Raw genomic sequence first — 26670 nt, forward strand, 5'->3', positions numbered from 1 at the left:
TTTGTGTTTCTACAGAAGCTATATATCTGACTATTTCTTAGCCATTAAACATTCTCACTGTGCCTGATGTCTTTACACTTTTGTTTTGCAACTAAATTGAGTTCCTCTAATATGAGCCAAGTGGTATAAAAAGAAAGATTTGATTAATAACCATGGAAATTCAGTCATTTTCCTTGCTAAAAGAGTTTATATATTTATTTACGTATTCTTCTCCAACAGCAAATCCTACGTCACTCCCGTGCTAACGCTACAAAGGTCATTTTCCTGATCACTGATGGCTACTCTAACGGCGGGGACCCCAGGCCAGTGGCGGCAGCTCTCAGGGAACGTGGTGTTGAGATCTTCACCTTGGGCATCTGGCAGGGTAACATCCGTGAGCTTCACGACATGGCCTCGCAGCCCAAGGACCAGCACTGCTACCTGGTGCACAACTTTGCAGAGTTTGAGGCCCTGGCTCGTCGTGCATTGCATGAAGGTATAATAATCACTTAAGCTGAGTTGTTGTGCTGTTTTTTTGTGATGATAGAGAAGGAACCAAACCGGTTTATGTCACACAGTTTTTTTTTTTTAGATCTTTCAAACCCTTAAAGACTTATTAGACCTCAGCCCTTTCCCATTTACCCATTTTAGCTGCAGAAGGGAGAGCTGCATCGAAGCCTGTGTTTTGGTGAATTGAAGTTGAAGCTACCGTGCCTACTCTCTTTGAAATCTCAGTGCTCCCATCATCAACATTTGACCTGTAGCAATATTTCTTAAGTAAAGGTTTGACCCTGTTAAAGTTTAATGTTTACTTAAAAGGAAGCGGATGATATTTCAAATGGAATCTGACAATGTAAATTTCACATGGTCTCTTCTGTAATGTACTGGCAACAGCCACCAGGCCGCAATTCCTTACAGACTGGACAGAGTAAGGCCCTTTTCCCACACTTTAGAGGGACTTCCCACAATTAGGTGAAAACAGGGATTCAGTCATGGCTTTAAAACTTATCACCATAAAATATTGAGTACAGCGCTGAGTGTGTAGAAGGCTATAACTCGTGCACGTACAGACTGTATGCACACACATCCCAGACAGTGAGTGCAGTAGTAAAGATTAGTGAGACAGCTCAAGGATAAGGCTGTGAGAAAGAAAGCCAACACACAACCGAATATCAGCTCATCCTCCAGTCCGCCTGTCTTGAAGTCTGCCCAACGCGTCAGTCTCAACTCCGAGTTACAGTCCCAGTCCACTTCTTGCACAAAATGTCTGAGCTCTGATTTAGGGCTTTTGTTAGTGATACTGTGTTTTGGAGCAATGTTTATACTTGGAGAAGAGGATTTGGCCGTTTGCTTTTAGTCAGTTGTACATGTGTGGCTTTCAGGCACTGTTCATTTTTGTTGTGGTTAAGGTGTTAGCTTTGTCTGATTTCTTGAGCAAAGCAGGTCTGTGGAAAGGGTGTGTTTACTTCAGCCTGTAGCCAGGCTCAAAGAGTGCCAATATACTGTGATAATATACCGTTTAGATACACACAGTGTGATGGAGCTAAGAAGGATTTTAGTCTCAGATGAAAAACAACATCATGATGTCAAGAGAATATATTTTATAACAGTCAAAACTCCAGTTGTCAGACAGCTGAAAAGTAATCCGTCAGTCTGACAACAAACTCTATAACTACAACTTTTAACTATACTAGAATTGCTGAAGTTTTAACCCTTTAAAACTGCTTTCTCTTATTCATGCACCGTACAGGAGGTTAAGTTATGCAGGAACACTGAAATTGTCTGATGTCCAGGTGGTGTAATCTGATCCTGCTGCAACCTGCGCTTCTCTGTGTTTGTTTTCTGCCCTCAGACCTCCCTACAGGCAGCTACATCCAGGAAGATCTGTCCCGCTGCTCCTCGCTGTGTGAAGCAGGCAGGGATTGCTGCGACCTGATGGCCAGCTGTAAGTGCGGCACACACACCGGACAGTACGACTGCATCTGTGAGAAGGGATACTACGGCAAGGGTCTCCAACACGAGTGCACAGGTAGGACAGAGGAGGACAAATGGATGCCAGGTTCTTGGCACATTTCACCAGCTTTGCCTCTATTTAAGCTATGTCAGCAATCTCTCACACCAGTTTGTCGTCACCATCTTAAAAGTTCTATCCATTTTTTGTCTAATTGATCTCTTATTGGCAGAGAGCCGTGATGTAGTGGTATCTGGAAGGGCTTGTTAATTTGCCAGCATCTGAGGAGGGAGAAGATTGTGTAAAATTCTGTAAATTGCTCTCACAAGTTTACCCTTAGACTCATCAGAACAAATAGGAGATATATCAGCCCTAAATGCTTGGAACCTGAGCAGCTAGTGTGTATGTGTGTGTGTATTATCTGTGTGTGTGTGTGTGTGTGTGTGTGTGTGTGTGTGTTCGGGGAGGCATATGGGTAAAAAACATATTCTACCTTGTGTAAAATGACACATAAGATCACCAAAGTGAGCTGCTACTCTTTCCCTCCTCATCAGCAGCTGAAGTCCCAACACTTGTCTCTCCTCTTCACAAACAGTCTAACTTGAAAAACATTTAGCCTGAGTAGCGGTGTAACATCTGCAAAACTACAGCAGCACTAGATTAAGCAGACAACTATCTTAGTAAAAGGCTGTGGCATGTTTAGCTTTGCTGTTCTTTCTTTCTCACCACTTTCCACAACCTGACCGAGGCTGTTTTTGCTCCGAGTTTGCAGCACTAAAACAACACGCTCGTGCCTTTTGATTAGACATTTGGAATTCCTTATAGTTTCTCTTCCTCTTGTCCTGGTCTCTTTTACCTGTCGGCGTCCCCTCCAAATCAGGGCCACTTGGCCTCAGGTCGGTGCTGAGTAATGGGTGAAAGTTAAATAAGCAGCCTGTCCACTTAACAAAGTGTAAGCTCCACAGGGCAGATCACTATCGCATTACGACCAGTAATGGACCGTAGAGGTGGAGGACTAAGACAGTGATGTGTTTATGTGTGTTCTCTCACCTTTGACTCTCCAGCTCCCAGCTGGATACACCACATCTCACTCTCCACCTTCAATTTCCTCCTTTCAATCTCATACATAAGTTTCTTTCTTGGATTTGTGTGTGTGTGTGTGTGTGTGTGTGTGTGTGTGTGTGTGTGTGTGTGTGTGTGTGTGTGTGTGTGTGTGTGTGTGTGTGTGTGTGTGTGTGTGTGTGTGTGTGTGTGTGTGTGTGTGTGTACAACAATAAACTATTAATCTTAGATGCAAATGCAGGCATGTCCATGAATATATTAATGTGGCGTACACACATATGGAATCATTCCCTGGGTTTCTAAATTCAAGCTGAAATTGTAGTAATGTAAAATGTACTCATGCTAATATGGGAGGTCTTTCTCTCTCTCTCTCTTTTCTTAAACACAAACATTTACTTTTCCTGTCATCTTTCTTGTAATCTCTAGTCTCTATCTAATCTTCAAATATCTTTTTACGTAACATGATTTAATCAACTCATTGTATGATGTTGAAATAACTTCTTCAATCAGAAATAACAGAAATATAGAGATTAATTGAGATTAATCTTTAATGATCCACTGACAGAAATGTTGGGCTTGTCTTCGCTGATTGTGGTGAGGCAGTGGCTCCCCTTTATGTGGCGAAACTCTTAAATTAATTGTTCTGAAAGGTCTCACAGCTGAATTGCTAGATGAATTTTGTGGCAATGCATTATTGTTGTTTTGCTTGAGCGTGTTGCTTAAGATCAATCCACCACTGCAGACAGCCAAGTGAAAACACTTACCAGCCGCCCATGAAATGACACATTAATTTGTCTTGTAATTGTCCCTTCTCTAGTCTGTTAAATCTCCAGGTTACACGGCATAATGTTGGAATTTGATGCAGGTGGTCTCCGTCATTTAAGTGCAAGGTTAAGGGTTGCTACATTATTTTTACTGAATAATCACCAAACTCACAAAGGAACATAGCAGTCTGTGTGATTGTTGGAGAGCAGAACGACTGACAGATGCACTGGCTGGCGTATGTCTGTGTTTAAGTGACTCCTGTGTTAAACCTCGGTTATTTAGACAGCTCACCCTTCAAGCAAGGGAGGCAGGGGAGAGGGAGCTATGGACTAAGAAGAAAATCAATGCTGAATGCGCTGCGTTGAAAAGTCATCACAGCAGAAATCTGGATAACAATCTTCTCTAATAATAGGAAACAATGGGTCAGAATCCTAGTTGTGTTTGCCCTCTAGGTCTTCCTCTCTGAACCCACATGTTTTCACTCCAGAATTAGATAACAGGCAGAGCAGGGGTGGGGTGAGGGGTGGGGGGGGGGGCAATTTGGGAGACAGACAAGTTTAAATAAATCAGATCAGAGTTTAGAAGTTACTGAGAGAAAAGAAAGTGGCAGAGGGAGGAGGATTTTCAAAGTGAGAGCCAAAGCAAAGGGCATCGGGGTCATCATGCCAAAAAGCACGCCCCCCTAATTCTCATCAGATGTTGTCGAGACTGGAGCCCCTCTCTGCTTATTAATCTGTTTTAATGGTTTAATTAATAGCAGAGAGCAGACTGCGGAGTTGGCTCAGCCGGCTCGAGGAAGGAAGGACACAGCGAGGCGCTGCAACCGCAACTGACGACTGTTTCCTCTGTCTGTCTCTCACTCACTCATATAACAGGGGCTCATAAGAGAGGAGTCTGCTAATTTGTTGTGGACACTTGATTGTCTGGGAGTCGTCATCCTTGTGCTAAAAAGCTGACGTTTACCCAGGCTGGACTATGTGTCACTGAAGTTGTGAAGTTGATGTTGTGGATGTGTTGGCAGGCTAAGGCACTATTAGACATCTCAGTTTTGGTTTAAAGTGGTGTGAAATACCCTCATATATGTTTATATATATTTTGCACAGTGTATTTATTGAAGGTTTTATTCTCTAATAACTGACAAGGCTCTTTTGAAGTAGTAGTGGCTCCAAAACCAATTAGATTTGTGGTGAAAGAAGTACGTAACCAAGAAACATGCAAGTAAACTTTACAAACTCCTGCTGTTTTCAGAAAAATCCAGCGTCTCCTTTTAATACACTGTTGCTTTAACCTCAATGGGCTTGGCTGAACTGAAGGTGTTTTGTGAATTATGGGTACACCGTCTGCGTCAGCTATGCCAGGGCTCTTGAGTGGCAGACATACACTGCCAGAGTTAGAAGTTGCTCTGGTTTGCATGAGCTTGATGGTCAGTGTGTGGCTTCAGGTGGGCTCGTTGTCTAGACTGAAGGTTTGGAGAGGTTTTATTCTTTTTGGACTTTGTTTTCCCCTATTTAACAGTGCTTGACACATTTGAAAATAATATAACCGAACCTTTAGGGCTGTCAGTGGATTCTTATTATCATTGGCTGAAGGGCTCTGTCTGAAACACTATCCAAATCCCTACAGTGCACAGCAGTGTTGTTTATGAATCTGTCGACAGCCAAGTGAAACAGCCTCTTCCACAAAACACGACTGGAATCCCAGCAGATAGAAACGGATGATGAACCCAGTTCCTGCACAGTTTCCTTTTACTCTGGCCAAACAGGACATTGTTGTCTCTCTTCAAATACCGACCTCAAGCTCACAATATCTGCATCACGGAGGATCACCAGAGGAATGGGGAAGTGGATAAATGGAGTGAGAGAAGCGGGTGTGCGGGAGGGTAACATGTTTTCCTCATGTCACACATTCTGGCTTATCGGCCTCTTCTGTAGCCTGAGAAAATGACAGGAGCTCTGGACTGTGTTAAGGGTCTCAGCACAGGCTTTGTTCTCAGGTCGGCTCTGCTGGGGATGTAAGGGGCAGAGAGAGAAAGAGCAGAAAACAGCATGATAGAAGTAAAGAAAAATGAATGATGAAGCGAGGCGGGTGAGACAACAGGAAAGAGATTTGGTGATAATATTTGCTGGTTGGGTTGGAGGTAGAGTGTGTGGGTTACAGCGATTATATAATTGGCCTTTTTCATGTGCTTGTGTGTGTCTCATACTGTGTTCTCCCTTCTGCCAGAGATGCTCACAAGTCTTTGAGCAAGAGTCCACGTCAAGTCTCAAGTCTTTGAGCTAGAGTCCACGTCAAGTCTCAAGTCTCTCGTGGTTATAATGAATGTTGTATCATGTGCTGCGTTCAAACCAGGCTGCTTATAAAACTGCATAGCTATAAGGGATTCTGTAACTGTAACCTGTTTTTTACTTAGAGAGCACAACCATGTAATGTGCAATGTAACTAATGACAGCTTATTAACTACTGTATGTCAACACCAACCCGAGACTCTCAAACAAGTGTAACGATAACTAAATAAAACTGTAACGTTACACGATCAACAATAAACCTGTAAACTGTTTGCAGCCAACGTTAATAATTAACATGATGGCAGCCAGTGGGACATAAATGATGACGTTAATCGACCACCACAAGTTTGGTAAGTAAACAAATGCTCATTCATCTTTTCATAATGAACGACAGTCGGAGTTAACCTCTCGTAGGTTGTAGCTAAAGCAAGAAGCCAGCTAACGTTAGATGGCCAATGCTGAGCTTCTTTGTTTGGGTCTTGTTGTATGAAGTTTTAAAGCCAAAGCCATTTAATATAAATGGCACAGCAGCTGCCGTTGTTTGTTGTCCTCTCTCATGTGTGGCCGCGCGGCAGATCCATAGTACATGTTACCTAGGCAGGTTATAGGTTTACATTTCCTAAAAATAAACATTGTTCACGAGTCCCGCGCCTCAAGTCAGACTCGTGTCTGAAGTCTTTTGAGGACGAGTCTCAAGTTGAGTCTGACGTCACTGTGTGTGCGATTTAAGTCAGACTCGTGTCTGAGTCTCAAACTCGAGTCCCCATCTCTGCCTTCTGCTTTGCTGCTTAAATAAGCAATTATTACTTCAGACTTGAAGGAGCTTCAAAGTGTTGTTTAAACTGCAATCACACGCTCCTTGGTGCTGCAGCTTAACTTTAATTTGCTGGGTCTATCCAGTGTGTAGACCAAATTACCTTACAGTTCATTTGGTGCAGTATTGGGTAATTTAATATACGATATGTTATTATCATTCTGGACACTAAAGCGATATATACTTGACTTAAAAGTGTGTTGAATAGTATTTTACTGTATGGTGACACTTTTTTGTCAAAATTTCAAACTGCTTGTTTGAACGTGGGGGGGAAGTTCAGTCTGTTCTGATGGGCTGCTCAAATTGTAGGAAATATTAATTTTTATAATATTAACAGGTAATTTTAGTTGTCTTTTTATACACAAAATAAAGGGGAAACTGGCAAGCCATGCTGAATAATTAATCATGACAACAAATGGCCCAAGAGGTAATGTGTGGAAGGATTTGGAAAAATCGTGTGTATAAATGTATGGCTGCCCCACAGTGACATAACCACCTGTTACTTGTTAGCATGTCACCCAAGCGAGGCAGCTGACAAACAGTGAATTAATGGAACTACGTCAATCCTACAATTTAGTTGAGGATTAGGCTGGAGTGGTAATTTGAGCAAATTTCTTGGTACTTTTCATTTGTTTTTTTAAGTGACGGCCCTATGGAATATTGTTGTATTAAATTAGTTAAGATGTTTTTGTCTGTGTACTATTTCCAGGTTCAAGATTTCCCTTTTAGGGTCATTATTTTGTCCACAATGCCTGTAAGCCATTTCTGTCTGAGTAGATTCTGTTCCACGGAAATATTCACAATATTTTGTTGCTTGATGGATGTCTACGATTTGGATATGAGGAAATGCATTTTACTGGCTTACTTCATAAGCGGTTGACTGGAATGCGGTGAGTGCAACAAAACTTTGCCTCCTCAGAGTTGATACTGGAAGAATTTCTCAATGTTTACAATGTTTGGTCCATAAAAGCCTCTTGATCCCAAGAGTAGACGCGTGGCAACAGTGGGCTTCGACTCAACCCTGAACATAGCAGATCCATCTCTCTGTGGATGAACTGGACTGTGTGTTTCCTTTTGTCTGTTGCAAGGAGGGATTCACTGTGTCTGCATTGTAAATATTTGTGGTCTCGATGTGAATGACCGAGAGATCCTGGCAGGGGAAGCCTCGAGGTGGACATAAATTTAGCCGAGGAATTAAAATGACAACAAGAGAGGTGGATTTTGTTAAATGTTAAGGAGGACTATGAAAAGTGTTGAAATGGCAGGAATGTTGCAATCATTACTTCTTGCCTTCTTTCCTCTCAGTCGGTGGCCTCGCTCCCCTTCAGAGGTCTCCAGTGTAAATGAAGAAGAGTCAGAATAAAAATAAAGTCACAAAGGGTAAATGTTTTTTGTAAACTCAGAGGAATGTGGCTAAACATTGGTCATCTTCATCATCAACACTTACACACAAGTATATAATATGAAGGGAGCAACACATACCACACAGCCACGTGTTTTTGGCGTGCTTTGCGTGCACACACCTCTTACCCATTAATATATATACCACGTTCAAGGATCTGACACATACCAGCTGCCTGTCTGAGGAGGCAGTAGAGCAGATCCTGTTTATATCACTTGAGAGAGCACAGACAGTATAGACTGGAGTTGTAATAGATTACTAAGAGCCTTTAAATCATTTATGAACACTAAATTAAGGAGATTACGTTAAGGAGCTTTTTGTTGCAGACTTGATGTTCATCCATGTTAAGAAACGTTTACAAAAATGCCAAACTATTCTCAATGAATGTATGTGTAAGGTATGGACCCCAACTACTGATTTTTGAGTTGATTTGATTGATTTGGGCATGACGAGCTACTGCATCAAAGTTAGATTGAATATGTTTCAATTGTTTGTCGTCGTTATCATCAAGATTATTTTATGTTGTGTAAATTGGCAAACTATTTCTGATGAATGTTTGAAAATAATCATTATGTGTGGTTTGTTCAGTCTCTGTATGCTCCAGCTAGTCTTCAGGTCTGTCCTTGGCTGTTCCCAAGTTGATAAAGACATTACTAGGCTTTAATTTAAAAAAAACATATACAAATAGGACATGAGAATATTTGTTTAAAGAAAAGAGCTTGTGTAAAGAGCAATGTAGCCAAAAGTGCATTAAAAGCTAAGATAAAGTCCTAAAACATCACATTATAATATTCAATACACCCCCAATAAAAAAACAGTTTTGCCATTCTTACCAGTGTTGATGCTCAAAGGGTAATGTTTCTTCTGATGTTGCTGCTGGATAAAAGGCCATGGGGGTCCCAAAAATCAAGCCTGCTAGTGCAAGTTATGCAAATGTCATGGCAGACTGCCCATTAAATTTTGATATTTTGTGGAAAGGAATATGGCATGGTGATGGCACAAGAGGAGAATCAGGAGGTCAAAAATATTAAGAATCAACACCTGAGGACCTTAAAAATGTACAGCAGACGTCGTGGACTCTAGCCAGAGGTTTTGAAGATACCTCGTCATTGACCAAATTGTTAGTCGAAGGCAAATGTCAACCCCACAGTGGTACATAGACGAAAAGGGAGAGAGTTACCAGAATCTTAGCTTGTTCTGGACCAGCATATTAGACAGAAAACTGACAGTCATTAGTGCCACTGCCAGCAGACGGATGAAAGCGGGCTAATACTTGACACTGGCCTTCTGTTTGCTCAGTTGTCGTTATTTGCACTTAAACGTTTTCTAAAGTAAATATATTTCTACCAAGGGAGCGAGTTTGGTCAACTTATCCAACATGTTACGTAAACATGCTTATAAAGACTCTCTCTTTCCTCTAACTGCAGAAATCCTAATCCCCACAGCATCAATAACCATAGCAGACTGTCTGCTTCTGTACAGTGTGTCTGCGTCCGTCCAAGTCCTTGTTTCCCAATGTTTTTGTGGCGAAAATAAAAGCTTCAGTTGCTCAACATGAATTCTGGCCCAGTTGTGATCTAGTTATGAGAAGGGGGGCCTGGGATTTCCTGAGGACAAACATAGAAGGGCTTTTGTGGGGGGGGGGTCAAGTACCACAGCCACCACCACCCGCCCTCCGACTCTCCCCACTGATTGCTTAATCTGATTGGATGGAAGTTGAAGTTTGTGTTTTTCTTTGGTGAGCAGAGTGGAAAGAGAGAGCGAGAGGGAGGGCGATTCCTTACCCTGAAGCCATGCATCCTTTGTGGTGAGTAGATGGAGAGCTTTCAGTGACTGGGCAAAGATCAGACTGGGTCTGTGCCAGATGGAGGCCTTGGGGGGTGGGGGATCGTTATTTATATTGAACATAACTGCAAAGTGATTTACAAACTGGAAGATATTCTGTGGTATTCTGATATGATGTTATGGTAATAAAACAGACAAATGAAAGGTGATTACAGAAGGGGGAAATGGGAATATATGTTGAGTTATATCCTGTATAAACCTACCTGTTAAAGTGATTAGAATAATAACCCCAACACCTTAAGAGGACCAGCTGCAGCTCTTCGGCCTTGTGGCATTGTAATGCAAAGAAATAAAATCTCTCCCAGACTCATTCATTACTCCAATAATGTGACGCTGAATAACAGATAATTCTGTTTTTTTGTAGCTGGGTTTTTATTTTTGTAGTTTTAATTAGCCATGGCTTTAGGGACGGCAGTGATGGTCTGTCTGTGGGTCGGTCTACCACTTTGGTCCAGACTGAAATATCTTAACAACTATTTAATTGGATGAACCCAAACTACTTTGGCGATACACTGACTTTTCCTCTGGCACCACCAGCAGGTCAAAGTTTTCATTTGTCCTTTGAAATATATCTCGACATATACCAGATGGATAGGCTCAAATGTTGGCACAGACATTCGTGATTCCCATACAATTAATCTGTTGTGTCATGGTTACTAATTCTTCAATAAAAATAAGTCAAATGTGGGCAAGAAACACTAGCATTCAGATGAACATACAGGTTTTAAAACAACTCTTAAGGGAAACTTATTTGGATTAGAAAAACAAAGGCGAATGGTAAAACTAGTACCCAAACTATAAACTGCCCATTATAAAAATCCATCACAATTTATAGACTGACTTTCTGGATCAACTTTGACCTACTGTATTTTCTGTAGTCAGTGAAGGATTGTTACTCCAGATAACGTAGTACATAATGAGGTTAAACTGCTTGATTGTTTACAACCTGACAGATCACCTGAAATCTTTGGTGCTATTATTTTTTTTGAGTACAGTGTTATTATAACAGATAAATGATGGCCAAAGCTATGAAAATAAAAACCAATTTGTAATAATCCTTTAACAAGTGAAATACACAGAGAAATGGAGGAGACAAAACAGGAGGTAGGCTACAGCAATTGAAAGAAAATTTGGCAGCAAAACAAAAATGCCTAAAAAGGTACTTTTGCTGCTGCTTTTAATGTCTGAGCTGCCCTTGGGTGTTTTCGGACAGTCTTTCATGTCATTTGGCGTTTGAAGTTTTTGCTTTAGAGCAAGCTCTATACATCAAGTACAGGCAGTCCTGAAATCCATATTAGTCCCTCCCTCGACGCCACATGTTTCAGCTCCGCTCCACGCTCCCTCCCCTCTTTAAACGACACATATAGGTCTGTAAAAAGCCTTAATTGATGACTACTGCTGCCGTGTTTGTAGGTCACAGATGCTGTAAAGTAGACACGACTTGAGGCCTGTGTGTGTGTGTGTGTGTGTGTGTGTGTGTGTGTGTGTGTGTGTGTGTGTGTGTGTAAAAAGTGACAGAGATGAAGGAGCGTGGAGGCAGAGAGGCTATAAACTGGGCCTAATAGGACTCTCCTCTGCTGGAGAGCATGAAAAACAAGGAGCCGTGAAACAGCCAGTGGTGTGAAACAGAACCTCACTGTGTCATTAACACTCCTCCGGCAATCCATCCCTCCATCTTTCTTTCCATTGCTCTGTCAATTTCCCTTTTATTTTCCTCCTGACTGGTTCCTCCTGCTAGGCCTCCCTGATTCGCCCTCTTCTCGCTGTCTTGCTGAGCCTCTCTCCAGCTACTGTACCGTGTCACCAGGTGCGCCAGGCGTAAATTGAAAGAGCCGTTTTAAGCAGACTGGAAACGCCGCTTGTTAAACCTGCTCTGATTTGATTCCTAGCTTGAAGCTCACCAGGGACAGGGTGGAAACACAAACATAACCTCTCAGCGCAGAAATACAGACAGTCGTGTATTCCTGACTGTTTTTTTCTTTCAAGTAATTAATCATGCAACGTCAGAATTTTTAGTCCATCGGGATGTTTTCAAATGCTCCAAAACCAAAGGAGGCGCTTTAGCCTCTTGTGGCTTAAATGAGCATTACAACAACTAACGCCTGCCGATACGTTTTTAAAGATGAAAAGTAACTTAGAACAATGATCATGACAAAAAAAAATGCACCTGCCAAAATGTTTTGTTAAATAACCTTTAACTTTAACAAGCAAATTTTTTTTTTTGCACCTGGCAACTTTTTTCCCCACCTGTTTCACAGATAAAAAAAACAAAACAGGTAAGGAGCTTTGAAATATTATTCTGAAGCCATATACACAGGAGAGAAAACTATTCAGATCAGACTTGGAAATGGATCATCAGCATTTTTTTTCTCACTTGCTTCTCAGGGCTTCCACAGAAATAGTTTGTCAAAATTTTTATTTTATTTTATTAAAAACGCTCCATTAATCTTTATGAAACACGGAGAAAAACACTTTAAGTTTCAGAACTCTGGTGAATTGATGCACTTACTATATCTTAAAAGGAATTCGTAACCTAAAACAATCAGTCAACAGCAACGATAATCAGGACACACATTGATATTTGTTGTTATGCTAGGCGTATGTTAATTCAATTAAATTTTATTTAAACAGTTACTAACTTAAGGCACTGCGGACTGGTATTCATGTTCATAGGCAATAATTAATCACTTATTAACTCACACTGTAGCCAAGAATGATAACTTCCTTCTTCTTACCACTTTTTAAAATCATGATCTTTTGTGCCCCAACATCACCCGGGGCTGACAAAATGCACGTTGCCTTGATTTTTTGGACTTCTTCTTTGTGCTTCCTTTTCCCTCACACATAATTTAAACTGACAATTGTGCCTATGGGGATTTGAGGTGGAATGAATTTCTTCTTTAGCATCTTAAGTGCTTTTTTTCCCAGTGTCTTTGTCAAGGCCTTTGCCCTTCTTCAAATCCAACATGTTTGTCCCTTTGTGTGACCCCTATCCGTCTCTGGATATTTTCACTGACCCTCTTCAGTCCTCTTTCAGCTCCCTCCTACTTCCTTTCATTTTCTGATCTTCCCATTCTTTGTGTGTGTGTGTGTGTGTGTGTGTGTGTGTGTGTGTAAGCTGTTGACTGAAATCTCTCCGGTTGGTGGGAGGTGATGAAGGGGGACACACGCTATGTCAAAGGCCACGGGCTGAGGATGGAGGAAGTCGGCAGTTGCCCCCTTCCTGGAAGAGAAGCATCTGTCTCTCTTTTTGTCCCCTGTCTTGCTCTGTGACCCACCAATCAGCTCCTGTTCTGACTCAACTGCTTCATCAACTCTAGAAATGTCTGTGTGTCAGGAGAAATAGTGTGTCTATGTCCATAAACACACAAAATTTGTTTGTTTGCAGCGGTGCGAGATGATATTTGGGTGTGGAGAGTTGGCCGGGCAGACACCACAATTGTTTTCAGTTTGTTTATGACTCATTTGGATTAGCATCTGCTTTATGTGCACACAACATGTGAACAAATACTCTACTCTGTCCTGCCAGTGAATCTGTTTAGGAAAAAACATCCTTGAACTCACAATCCCACAAGGAAACACCAACTCTGAGGCTACTGTGAGAACGGCGGATTAGGGTTCACGTGGCGGTGTGTTTTTTGTACATTTGTGTACTGTATGTGCGCATATACGTCTGATAACACATTCAAATCAGGTCAGAGAGTGGGAAAACACTGAGGTATTGACGTAATGAAAACTTTTAACATTCGGAGTGTTATGCTATGTTTTCCCGAGTGTACTGAGATCATACCCACAGTCTTTTATCACAACATTTCTCAGCACACTGACATCTGTAATCAGGCACACCAGACTGGGGACCAACCTGTGTTTGTACAGTTGTTTAGCGGTTTGCCTCGCTCTGCCGTTGAATCCCAGTGTCACCGGAGTCTGTAATAAGCGAATCCAGAAGAGAATGTCCTTGGGAATCCAGAAGAGGTATCTAGCAATTGCGGTGAGGTCATTCTCCTTTGGGAACAGGATTGAATAATAAGCAGGCAAACAGTGATGGAACAGCCACTGAACTTCCTTAGTTTCCTCTCCAAAGACTGCCTTGCATCACATTGCTGAATTTCACCACATTCTTAGGGTTCAGGGGGTCCGTCTTTCACCCACCCCCCCCAGATGGAGGCTGTGTAGGTGGACAGCTGTGCAGCAGCCACATCTCTTTCCCCTATCCCCCCTTTTCGCTGCACAATCCAGCTGGAGAGCAGACTAGACTTTAATGAGACTCTGGCGTTGTGATTTAGAGCCTCCTGACTTTCCACATGGATGGGATTCCCAAACTTCTTTTTCTACAGGTGACCCATGTATTGAGGTTGGAAGATTCCTGTGACCCCTATCGTTGCAAACACAGACACACTGCACATCTTGGCTTTGATTCAGAGAGGGCTAAATGTATCCTGAAGGAGAGCAGAAACTAAACCAGGTAACAGCTGTCTGTGTTTGCAGTCTGAAAGCTGCTGCTGAAAGCTTCCTCGGTTCACAATAAATAGCTGAAATTGTTGTTTTATTAGAGCTGGAAGGGTCCCAGTGTCATGCTGAGGGACACTTCAGCAGGGAGGAGTTACAGTACATTATGTTTGGCACTCATTTTCTCTTATCACAAGTACAAGGAATCGGTGATGCTACACATGGTAGCTTTGTGGTACAGCAGGACCTCACAGATTCATCTGCATGAGTCATGAAACTTGAGGACCTCTGCCATATGGAGCAGTGTGAATAAAATGGTGAATGGTAGACAGATGCTAGTGCTCTCTTGTTATGGTGGCTTGTCACTGAAGCAACCATAAGTTCAATGATAGGAGGGTCTGTAGCTGAACGTCGAGTTGTAGTCTTCCATCAGTGCTGTTAGCTCTGAATGTGTTTGACTTTCTGACACTTGTAGGATTAATGTGTCCATCTTAGTTGCACATTTGTATCATTTACATTCTTCACACTTAGCACCGTTTTCTGCTTGCCTGGTGGTCCAGATGAATTCAGCGTGAGATGCATAGAATCTGCTGGCTCAGAATAAATATATATACAGACTGTGTTTACCTGAAATGAAACTGAGCACCAGTTTCTTCGTGTCTCTGTCAGGCCTTTGCGTGAATGTATGTCTGTTTTTTTGTGGCCTAGACTATACATTTTAATTGTTTATTTCCATTTTCTATTTAGGCACCTCAAGTGTGCATGGGGAGTCTCAGTTAAGAGTGGAAAGTTTCCTTGCATGTGAACATTGTTTTCTCAGGGAAATACCCAACTTAACAACATTTCTTGTGTGAGAGGGCCTTCGACCACAAGTGGCTGGGCTTCTGTCCAGATTTACTGGACTTCCTTGGTCTCCATTGTTTGGCTTTGAAGGCGACTGACAGACAGAAGTGGGTCACGGCATCACAAATATTATAGGATCACAGAAATATGTGTTACATTTATTGTTTGCTTTGCACATAATAACCAAAATGTTAGCTACACCTTGTGTCGGTGAAAGCTATCTTCCCTAAATCGAAATGTTGTTTAGTGTAGAAAGATATGGGATAAAGACACGGTCGTGTTGCTAATATAATAAAAAAAGATTCTGTCTCCATTGTAAATTGACTGAATCACCATTTTAAAAAAAGTAAGTAGGGTTTCATTAAAGACCTGAGGATATTCTTTCATGGCTGCAACGCCAAACATATCGGCACAAGAAAGGGCAAGATGCTCCATCTAACTGAGGCGGGGCATCAAACCTCAATCATTCTGAGTACTGACCAAAATGTCTCTGTATTATTAAAAACGTGTGAAGTATCGCTAGTTAGCATTGAATGCACGGTCATATGCTTAGGCTTGTTAAGTTATTCTGAAGTTATAAAAGTTTCCCATTGAAATAGATGTAAATCAGGAATGTTTGGTAACATTACTCTATATTTTGGTTCTTTTTTTCTTTGGCATTTTGGCATATTTAGCTCTTATATATTATACTTAAATATATTTGGCACGTTAGGTCTAAAGAAATGTAATGTTTTGGTATTCCTACAGAATCTCAGGTATAATATTGGCACAGGTATTGAAAATGTTCAAATAATACCCAGCTGTTATGACCCTACATCTTATACTTTTTTTCCTCAGATGCAAAGCAATCAATGGGATTTTTTCACTTTTATCCAACATTTTCAAAAAATCAAACAAGGTAAAGTGATAAAACATTTTATAGTTATATAAATATAGTCTATATAGTTATATTTATAGTCAAAATGACACAAGTGATGACAGGTCATTGTCTAGGCTCATCTACGCATAAGTGCGTATGATTTTGCTTGATTAAGTTTCCAAATATCAGTTTTTAGTATAAAATAAAAAAAAGTGGTTTATGTTCAAGACAACATAAGCAGTGTGTGTATGAGTACTGCATGATTTGGTATGTGTGTTTGCAAGAATGTGTTTGTGGATTTTGATGGACTAAGCAGAATACATCTGAAGATGAAAACCTCTCTCTCTTTCTCTCTCAATTCAATTCAATTCAAATTAGCTTTATTGGCATGAATGTGTAACAACAACAATATTGCCAAAGCATCATACAAACTACATAAGAACAATCAACCCCATACATTTCATTAAACAAGTAATTAAAGCGTAAAGTCTCTCTCTGTTTGTCATTGTGGCTGAGGAGGCAGATGTTCTCTCTCCCTCTGGATCGCCTTTCATCGTTTCCTTCCCAATCTGTTTTTAGGTCTGGCTAATCGAACACAGCCTCCCCCCAGAGACTCGAGAGATTCTCGTGTGATAGTAACTTTGGCTCGCGGGGCCGACATGTCTGCCAGTTTAAATCTACTTACTTCATATTAGGAGAAAGGGCTTTAACAGATGAACTGGCCTGCGCTTGGTATTGTCAATGTAGTTTTTTAAATGTTAGTGACAGCTAAGATTGTTAACTCTTACATAAGCTGGACATATTTGCATTCAGAGGTGAGGTTTAGTATCTTAAAGGGGAACTCCACTGATTTTACACATTTCAGTCTGTTTACAGGTCTTAAGTACTACAGCATATGTAAAAATAAAAAAGGTGTACAAAGCCTTTTGTGGCTCAAAATTGCCTTCAGTGATGTCACTTGAGTCAGTGTTGGATGGTGAAGACTACAAGTTGAAAGAAATCTGGGGGTGTTGACTTAGAAAGAATTGGTAGGAGACTATTTTCCTCCGCAGATTAAAACACTTTTAGGTGCTCTAGAGAGTATTTACGGCAGCAGGACAGTGTATGTGGGGTTGACTCAAAGTAAACTAACATCCTCATGTTCATTGCAGTGATGTAACATGTCACCCAGTGAAACAGTGTGGAGCATTGATCATTCGTTCATTTGGACAACAGTGGAGGTCTGTCACAAAGGGATAAGGTATACATCAAGCTTTGGCTACTGAACACAGGAAATAATGGTTAATGGATCAATTCATTGTTTTGTCTTACTATGGGATTTATTGACAATAAGAAAAATACAGAATATCGCCTTTAAAAGGAGGCGGAGCTCATCAGGTCGGTGCCTGAGGGACTCAATATTGTCACCAATTTGCGGGAATGATAAAGGAGACATATGTTGTTGGAAAATCAGCCATCCATTTCAATAGTTCTGTTTGTCTTATCTTCTGTCTCCTCTTAAAAAATGATTGTTTGGCATGCTCACAACTTCCTTTTATTGAAGTAATATTTCTCTCTGATGTAGCAGATTTTTAAAGAAACTATAAAAAAAACCTTTAAAACGTAAGTTATAAGGATGGGAAACTAGGAAAGCGGGTGATGTTCCATCATTTAACTTTATTATTAGTTATTAGGATTGACTCAAATATTGCTTTAAAGTTAAATAAATAGCTTCTCATCATACAGGCTCGCTCTTTCCTTTCCTGAGATCATTACTGTGTACAGTAGATCTCTTTGACCAGCTGCTGTCCCTCCGTATAGTTACAGCCAGTCCAAACTCAGCAGGCTCTTTCTCTTTTATGGTCATCTGGCCTGCTGACGGTCCACTTCCTCTGTAAATGAAGGGTACAGTGCAGCAGAGTTAACTCCGCAGCCATAGGCAGTAAATAGATGGACACAAAACGAGACTATTGGCTCTTGCAGGGACCAAACACAATAAGTTTCGGAATGGGGTCTGACTTTCGGCTCAAGTCATGGAGCAGTGATACATTTTAAAGGAAATTCACACGGGTTTCTCCCTGTTTACCTTCCAGCTTTAGCTTTTTTTATTTTCAAATCATGGCTGCTCGTCCTTTCATCATTTATCCCTTCCTGTTCATCACTGCCTCCTTCCTTCGTCCCGATTCCTATAGCCAGAAGCCAAATCTGGTGTTTTTAAACTCTGTGTGTGGTTGTGTGTGTGTGTGTGTGTGTGTGTGTGTGTGTGTGTGTGTGTGTGTCACATCAGTCTGTGTACATTTCTACCTGCCAGTACATGCCTTCTGCCAGGAATTGAAAGTTTATATTTTTTTTGATACAGTATTTCCAGTGTTGCGCTCTGGGTGAATTATTATTCACATTAAAATTGAGTAGGCTTCCTGTAAACCTTAAATGAAGCTGTAAAACAGATTCCCGAGGACTTGAACAGAGGGGACACTTTTAGCTGTCTTATGTAAGATGCCTCCTCTGAGTTTAAAGAACACAGGATGGAGTAGTTGCATCAGCTGCTTTTGTTATCAAATGAAAACTGCAGACTATCTCACACACACACGCATACTGTCTGCACCAGAACAGGTATACCACATGGATTTTCTGTGTGTGTGTATGTGTGTGTTTGATGTGGGTTACTGGGTGCATTTTAGTGCCAGCAGCCAGTGCCTGCTTTTACAGTCGGTTAACATCTCCTGGCTGACCTGCTGCTGGGTTTCAGCTCGGGTTTGGGGGAGCGAGCGAGTGTGGTGAGAGGCCAGGCTGGCATTGGGTCAGCAGTGGAAATTCACACCTGGCCTCTTGCTTAGCGGCGAGTAAATGTATTGTGCAGAATATTAGTACTGTGGATTCTCTGTTGCAGCGACCGTGCAAAACAGATTGTAATTGAACCTGCTTGTTGAAGGTTTTTTACACAACTTACTTAAGTTTAATGTCATAAACAGGAGACCTCTGAAATGATGCCAACAAAGACTGTGATATATAAAAGGTATTATAATTTTTTGTCCTGAAATAGTTGTAAAGCTCACTTGCTGCTCACAGTAAAGGATTTTGAATCAGATATCCCATGTGGATACAAGTTTTTCTGTGTTTTTTAAAATTTATTTATTAAAAGTTTAAATGATGTGTGTGGGAGTGGATCGAAAAGCTTATGACTTTCTCGTTTAAAGTGCTCAACACCAAATTACACTGTCCAAGCTGTCTGAAACGCCCTTTTCCTCTTTAGCCTGTTTTGATTTTGGAACCGCTGTAGTCAATACTTTGGGTTTGTTTTTCCAATTAATGCAAACAACATTTGGATTTGCTTGAATAGACTATTATGACGTGACCCAGGAAAGAAATGACAACTGTAATCTCTTGAGTTATACTTAACACCAGTGTACAAGCATTAGTGGTTTTGTTTAATATTATTTTAGTAGTTTTTTCCAAATTCAAACAGAAAAACAGCAAAGCACACTGCACATAGCATTAACAACGAAATAAAAAAATGTGTATTAAAACTTTGAATTAAAAAAAGGTCATGGTAGCACAGTGGAACAGCATTATCAAAAGCAAAGAGGCAAAATATAAACACATGATGAACAGGATCTTTGTGCACCATACTACAGAACAAAGACCAAACAATACACCTGAAAAGCCACCAGCAAATAAGCCTGGGATCCAGGGAACCCCAACAGGTATTTTTAATTTCTCCTGAACTATGACTATGGACGTGACTGCACAACAGTTGGTGTGAATCACATTTCCATGTAAATACCAACTGCGGTGCACAGTGGCTGTGATATGTTTGTGCTGAAAAGTTTCCTTTTAAAGTGGTTTGGATACACAGGAACAAAAACAACACAGAGGAAAATTGCTTAGACTTTGGGGATCAACTGATAAAGGTTTTTCCCTGCAAAGTGCACCAGTAATCGCTGTGAATTATGGGAATTTGCAGCACAGCAAATTGCTCATGTGAAACTACCCGTATAATGGTTGATAAGGGCTGCTGTCCCTGGTAATAACGTAAGTCAAATAACCACAATCAGAGTTTTGGAGCTAATTTAAAGTTGTTAATGTAAAAACATCAGAGGCGTATGAGATCACCGCGTATCTCTGAATTAGACGCACATTACTGATCACACGTTTAATCAGGTAATCTATCATGAACATTCCCATGTGAAAGTGACCTTTAAACCCTGATAAGATGTGGTGTGATGGATTCAGTCATTCATTTTCACTCCTCTGCAACGCAGGTGAAGCACTGACACTGTTTTTGTGGATAGTGAATGAAAGAATGTTGGAGGACCTTTATATGACCCCTGCGGCTTTTTCATCTTTACAGCTTGTCCTCTGATCAGACTCAGGTGATGCTAATAGGAAACATGCTGTATTATGTATGTGAGCGTGTCTATGATCGTGCAGGTGATCAAAAGGGTTTTTATAATGTGCCCCATGCGAGCTTACATGCAAACCATAACTGGGTTTAGATGCTCGTAAGCCTTTCTTTCATTGTTGCATTTCTTTCAAAATAAAAATGTTCTTTTGTGTTCGGTGCCACAAAGCAATTTTCCCTGCTTGGAATAATTAAGAAGCTGAACTGAACTTGTATTTTTTACCTAGCAAGTGAGATCATTGTCATTTTTGCCACATTTTCCGCAGCTACATGTCCAGACATAAATAAGATCAAAGTCTCCTCATAAATCTGTAAAGCTATTTTTCAGTTTCAGTCACGAAGCTTTTTTAGCTGTCTACAGTAGTGAAGCAGTTTTTCATTTCAGCTTAATTTTCTTTTATGCGTGTCCATCATCCAGTCTTTCCACCCAGCTGTCTTTTTTCTTTGTGCAGGACGCTACACACATTTTTAGTGAGCCGTTTTGGAATTTGTTTCTAACTACAGTATTTCTCCTCACACCAGCGTGTCCACCCGGCACCTATAAACCAGAGGGAACACCAGGAGGCCTGAGCACCTGCCTGTCATGCCCCGACGTGCAGCACACCTCCCAGCCTGGCAGCACCTCTCTCAGCGACTGCATCTGTAAGCCGGGCTATCAGCCAGTTGGCATGACCTGCCAGGGTAAGAGGAGCTGATCTGTTAACTGCACTGTCAAATATATTTTATTAAGCCTGATGGGTAGAATGCAGAAAATCCCATTTGACAGCATCTAGTTGATGAAACAGATTAGTGTTTCAACCTGTTCATAAAAGCTTTTACAGTTGTTATTTTAATTCTTTTAAACACTAAATGTCATACAAGGAATGCAAAGTTTTTGCTGCCTAAGAAATGGCTAAAGCAAGAATGCAGAACTGACCAGTTGGTATGAGCAATAATAAAGTCAAGTCAAGTAGCCAAGTAGAACTTTATTGGGCCCCAGAGGGGCAATTTATTATTTAGCGGATTAAAACTTTAAAAATACACATTTACCACAATACAAACACAATATCACACAAATATCACACAATAAAAACACAGGAATATATAAGTACTGTATGTTCGGGTACCGCTGAGATTGCAGTGTTTACCAGCGTGGTTGGTGGTAGCATAATAATCCTCAGTAGCTGGATGCCATGGGACAAATTGCCACGTGCATGACTAAAAAAACCAGTACGTCAAGAGAAAAGGAAAATAACATCACGTAACTTCATTATTATACTTGTTACCACTTCCTGTGTAGGCGGCGCAGATTTAATGACTGTCTGATGGCTCATTAATGACGCCTTTTCAGGAACCATAATGCAGTTTTAATACATCCCTCATGAGTGAGAACAAGGAAGTTTACTGCGTCCGAAATGTATGATTTGTCTATGGCAAGATGGCACAGGATTTAACATTGTTTCCTTAAAAGCAACACAGCAAGACTTTGCTGGTTTCAAACTCTCCGGTAGAAGAAACATCACTACAATGACTAATTTTGCAGACACTGTACATGAATAATATCTAGCATTCATTCTTCCAAGTGCCTCCTTTAGCTCATCCCACTCTGTCCCCAGCAGGTCAGCCAGTCAAGGCCACGGTGTAGTAAAGCCTGGTGGTAGTGTGAGCCTTATGAGTTTGTAATGAAAACTATATAAAGGTTTAAACTTGAGAACTGGAGAACGACAGTGATAAGGTTTGTAAATGTAGTGAAACATGAAGATGAATCAACTGGAACAGAAACACAGTATTCCATAGAAGTACGAGGTTAGTATCGGAGCATCCTGTATCATGAATCTGCTTCCAGTAATTTCAGTGGCCCCCCATTCTTTTAAGAATGAGCCAGTGATTTCCACACAGCAGTTTATCTGAGAGCATTGCAGTTCATTAATCATGAGTTTCATGGACTGCATTGTGCTTTCTCTTCCCCCCTCTCTGTAGATTAGGAAGAGGATGTTTGACAACCCGTAATTTTCTGCTTTTGTGCCTTCTTATTCCTTTTGTCAGGAATATTAACTTTCCACTGTGTCAGTGTTTCCCACCAGCAGGTTTCCTCTGTCTGTGTGTGTGTGTGTGTGTCTCACATCGTGTGTCAGTTAGCTACAATATGAAATTCAGGATTTCACAATATTTTTCTCTTTTCTCCCTTTCTCTTCTCTTCTCCCAGTGGTATACTGTCCAGCACTGTCTCCTCCTGAAAATGGCTTTTTCGTCCAAAATGTGTGTAACAACCACTTTGATGCAGCCTGTGGTGTGCGATGCCAGCCAGAATTTGACCTCCAGGGAACCAGCATCAGACTGTGCCAGGCGGATGGCACCTGGTCAGGGACACCTGCCAGCTGCACAGGTAAGGAGGAAGCAGGCCTGATGCATGATGACAAAATAAAAGATTTCACAGGTGGAGGGTTCTCTCATTTTCAGCTGTGTTCTCGTTGATTGTTGCTTCTCTAATGTCAAAACTAACTGCCACTAAAAACAGGGAAACGGTTACAAGAATGATAGAGCTGCAGCTGACTATTAATCTGCTGATTATTTCCCAATTAATGGATTTATTGTTTACTTCATAAAATGACAGAGCCAGGTATAAACTCCCTGAATAAAAGCACTAACTCGACTTATCAAGGGTGATGTGTCTGCGTGTAAAGGTTTCTTGCTGTGTATTTAGATCATATATGTTTAGAGTGAACAAGGAATCAACATTTACTGGGTGACTACTGCTTTCTGCCAGGCCACATGTTGAGAGGAAGACATGTAAGAAAGATTTAGTTCAAGAGGGAGTTACCATGGAGAAGAGACTCAAAGGAAGGAAGGATGTAAGGAAAGCAGAAAGGAATGAAAGAAAGGAAGAGTGAGTTTGAGAGGTTAAGAGATTAATGAGAAAAATGCCAGTTTTAACCAGAAAGACGGCAACAGTGTGACTCATAGAAATACCAAGACACTGAATATTCAAGGGTGTGTGTTGAAGATTTACAGTAGTGGCTTTGGGTATATGTTTTCTGAGTGTGTGTGCATATGTCTGCTTGTATGTGTTACACCAAGTCTAGTCTTTGCCACATACTGCAGGACCTCCCAGCTAGTAAAGCCCGGAGGGAGGGGGTCTCCTGAACCGTCTCTCTGTCTATGGGTGGTGATGAGAAATAACACACTGCACACCCTTTTCTAGCATAACTCAGAACAGACACACATGATTTGTTTTTTATTTCATAGGGACTTTCTCGCTTTGGGTTAAATGATAGGCCCCAAGTTGTAGCTAAAGATGATAATAGTGCTGTACATCCCCGCAGTTGATTTACTGCTTGGTCCTCCTCTCTTGTAATTTATATACAGTATCTGTGTTTATAAATTACAACTCATATTCAGCATGAAAAGCATTTGCAAATCATATAGAGTAATAACTAAATGATTAGTGTGTGTTTTAGACATATGGGGAAATTGCAGATTGAGGTTGGTTGTCATTCAAAAAGTACATTTTCTGTGTGAAATGTTTTCTGTGATTGTCACATTTTATAGGCCTCTAAATTAAAAGATAGTTGATTTTTCATCCCTGTCTGCTGCTTTTGTATCAGTTGCTCTTGCTTTCTTTCACTTCAAAACTCCCTGTTTCAAAAATGCTTGCAGCAAATCAAACTGTAATTAATAAAAGGAGGTAAAATAACACGTAGCTCAAGACATGGATTCTGTGAAATATAACAATATCTATGACTGGGGTTTTTTTGTCTGTAGTTTTTTTGCGGGATTGGGTTCTCATGTTTATTTTTTTCAAACCGCAGTCCGCTCCTGCCCGCCCCTCTCTCGGCCCCAGCATGGCTTCCTGAGGTGCAGCGATGGCGGCGCCTCCTACAGGGCGGAGTGTCAGGCGGGCTGTGAGCGAGGCTACAGGCTAGAGGGAGACTCCAAACTCACCTGCCAGGCCAACTCCCAGTGGAGTGGACCCCAACCTCGGTGTGTGGGTAAGCCTTCATCACCGCAAACCAACATCTCACCCAGTGCTTTTTCAGAAAATGTTGTCATGAGGTGCTTTGTTCTTGAGTCTGTCACTCCCCCAACCACCTGCCCACATAAAAGAAACCATTCGTACCTGATGAACACCCTCTTACTGTTTTGAGCCATGTGGTCATTTTTAGATCTGCTTCGTTTTTGTGGTTCATTGTTGTTCTCAGACCTGATATCTAAAGGCAACATATGATTCCAAATCAAATGAGGCCCCACAATTCATTGCAAGAATAAAACAAAAACATTGAAAAGGCACGACAGCCTGTGATGATGACTGCACTGAGAACATTAAAGAGACATAACTTTTTTGTGCGTTCAAGCATTTTGGTCCGTAAATAGCTAATGTTTACCAGGTTTTATACCTGGTTTATTTGGTTATTCAATTTTCATTATTTTCCACAATTAATGGTGCAGCCCTGCATTCACTCAAACACAACCCATCTCTCTTGCAGTTCATCTTTTTTATAGCCTGACTGTATTTCACTGTAAGCTTATACTATGTGTTTAGCTTTTGCTTAGTAATTCCTGTCTGGCTGGACAATCCAAAGCATAATTTATCAAATGAATGACAAAAATAATAATATGACATGGGTATTTTTATGTAAACGTGTGGTTGTACACACATGCTGTATGTAAACACACACTCACACATACGCAGTGGTTAAACATATGCTGTGTATTTGCACAGAGCCACACTACATCATCCAAAGAAAGGTACATCTGCTTTCTCATAAAGCTGCAGTCACCACATATACACGGGCACACAGAACTACCCACACACTTCAAAACTGATAGTTAAGTTAAAATAGTTGCACACACTCATGCCCGCCACAGAGAGCGCCCAGGTCAGGCACACCAGCACACAAAAAAGGACAGTGTGAGAGCCACAAACCTCCGGCCTGCACTGACTCACTTCCAACCAACCAGCTAGCTGCTCTATGTTAAATACCCGACTCGTCTGCTTCGGGCAAACTCTCTCTGTTTATCGATAACTATCATCTCTCTCCCGCTTGCTCTGACTGAGCTACAGCTTGTTTGTTTGACCATCTCAGATTTTCCCTGCAGTCTGTCGTTACCTCTTTAACACAGCTAAGAGGGCCCTGTGGGCTGCCGTCGCAGCTGAGTGGTTTGTTTTAGTGTTTGTTTGCACTGTGGTGAAACGGGATCGCCTCGGCTGGCCTGAGAGGATGCAGAGGTATTTTTTTCATCCGATTGAAATCTCCCATGTTGAATCTCCCTCTCAGTGAGTTTTTCCCTTTATAGTTCCTACAGCTAAAGCCAACGAAATAGGAGTTAGAGACAGAGAGGAAGATCATCAAGGGAAAGCCACAAGGCCTGCATCCCAAAAATGCATATAAGCCACCAGTGTATGAGTCCTGTGGTCAGTGCTTTTTTGGCTTGATTTCCGACCAAATGTTTGTTGTTTTTGTGCCAGTTTTTTTCTTTATTGGTGGCGTTTATAGTGGAGCCAGCTGAAAGTAAGATTTTATCACAGTTTGGTAAAAACACAGGAAACACGCTCATGATCTTGGAAGAGGTTTATTTGCCTGTTCTGTTCTGTCTTTTCTGCTCAGACTGGCCGAATCTTTTAATACTCAGTAGATTGTTTTTTCAGACTGATTTCATTAATGCACAAAAAAATGCCAACTCAGCTCAATGCAGTCCTGAAAACCTCTTCAACAGCTTTTTAGAGTGAACAATGGAAAAACAAAAGTCATGAAATGTGGAATCTAGTTCAGCTCTGAATGTCTGAAGATATTTATCCAGGAACTAAATAAACTGTGTCAGATATCAGTTTCATCTCTTGGGTCCTTCCACTCTCTCCCCAGAGGTGCGCTGTCCCCCTATCGTGACCCTGAAGAACATCTTGCTGTCGCCCCCTGCCTGCGGGAAGAGGGCAGTGTCCCCGGGCTCCGCCTGCCTGCTCACCTGTCATCAAGGTTACAGCCTCCAGGGAAACAGGAAGGCGGTGTGCCTGGGCTCTGGGAACTGGACAGCCAATGTCTATAAAGCCATCTGTACAG

The 26670-nt window shown here is 41.3% G+C and overlaps 1 protein-coding gene across 3 annotated transcripts in view; it reads left to right on the forward strand.

The window, feature by feature from the left end:
* The window catches only part of svep1 (sushi, von Willebrand factor type A, EGF and pentraxin domain containing 1), a 92767-nt gene that overhangs the window by 23514 nt on the left and 42583 nt on the right, over positions 1 to 26670 (forward strand). For all 3 annotated transcript variants that reach the window (XM_046064337.1, XM_046064336.1, XM_046064338.1), the window contains 6 exons: positions 220 to 475; positions 1832 to 2008; positions 21158 to 21316; positions 22821 to 23000; positions 24424 to 24603; positions 26476 to 26670. In XM_046064337.1, the coding sequence (XP_045920293.1) occupies positions 220 to 475; positions 1832 to 2008; positions 21158 to 21316; positions 22821 to 23000; positions 24424 to 24603; positions 26476 to 26670 (1147 nt within the window). The remainder of the gene's footprint in view (positions 1 to 219; positions 476 to 1831; positions 2009 to 21157; positions 21317 to 22820; positions 23001 to 24423; positions 24604 to 26475) is intronic.

Source organism: Micropterus dolomieu, linkage group LG12, assembly GCF_021292245.1.
Source record: "Micropterus dolomieu isolate WLL.071019.BEF.003 ecotype Adirondacks linkage group LG12, ASM2129224v1, whole genome shotgun sequence".
Taxonomy (NCBI): domain Eukaryota; kingdom Metazoa; phylum Chordata; class Actinopteri; order Centrarchiformes; family Centrarchidae; genus Micropterus; species Micropterus dolomieu.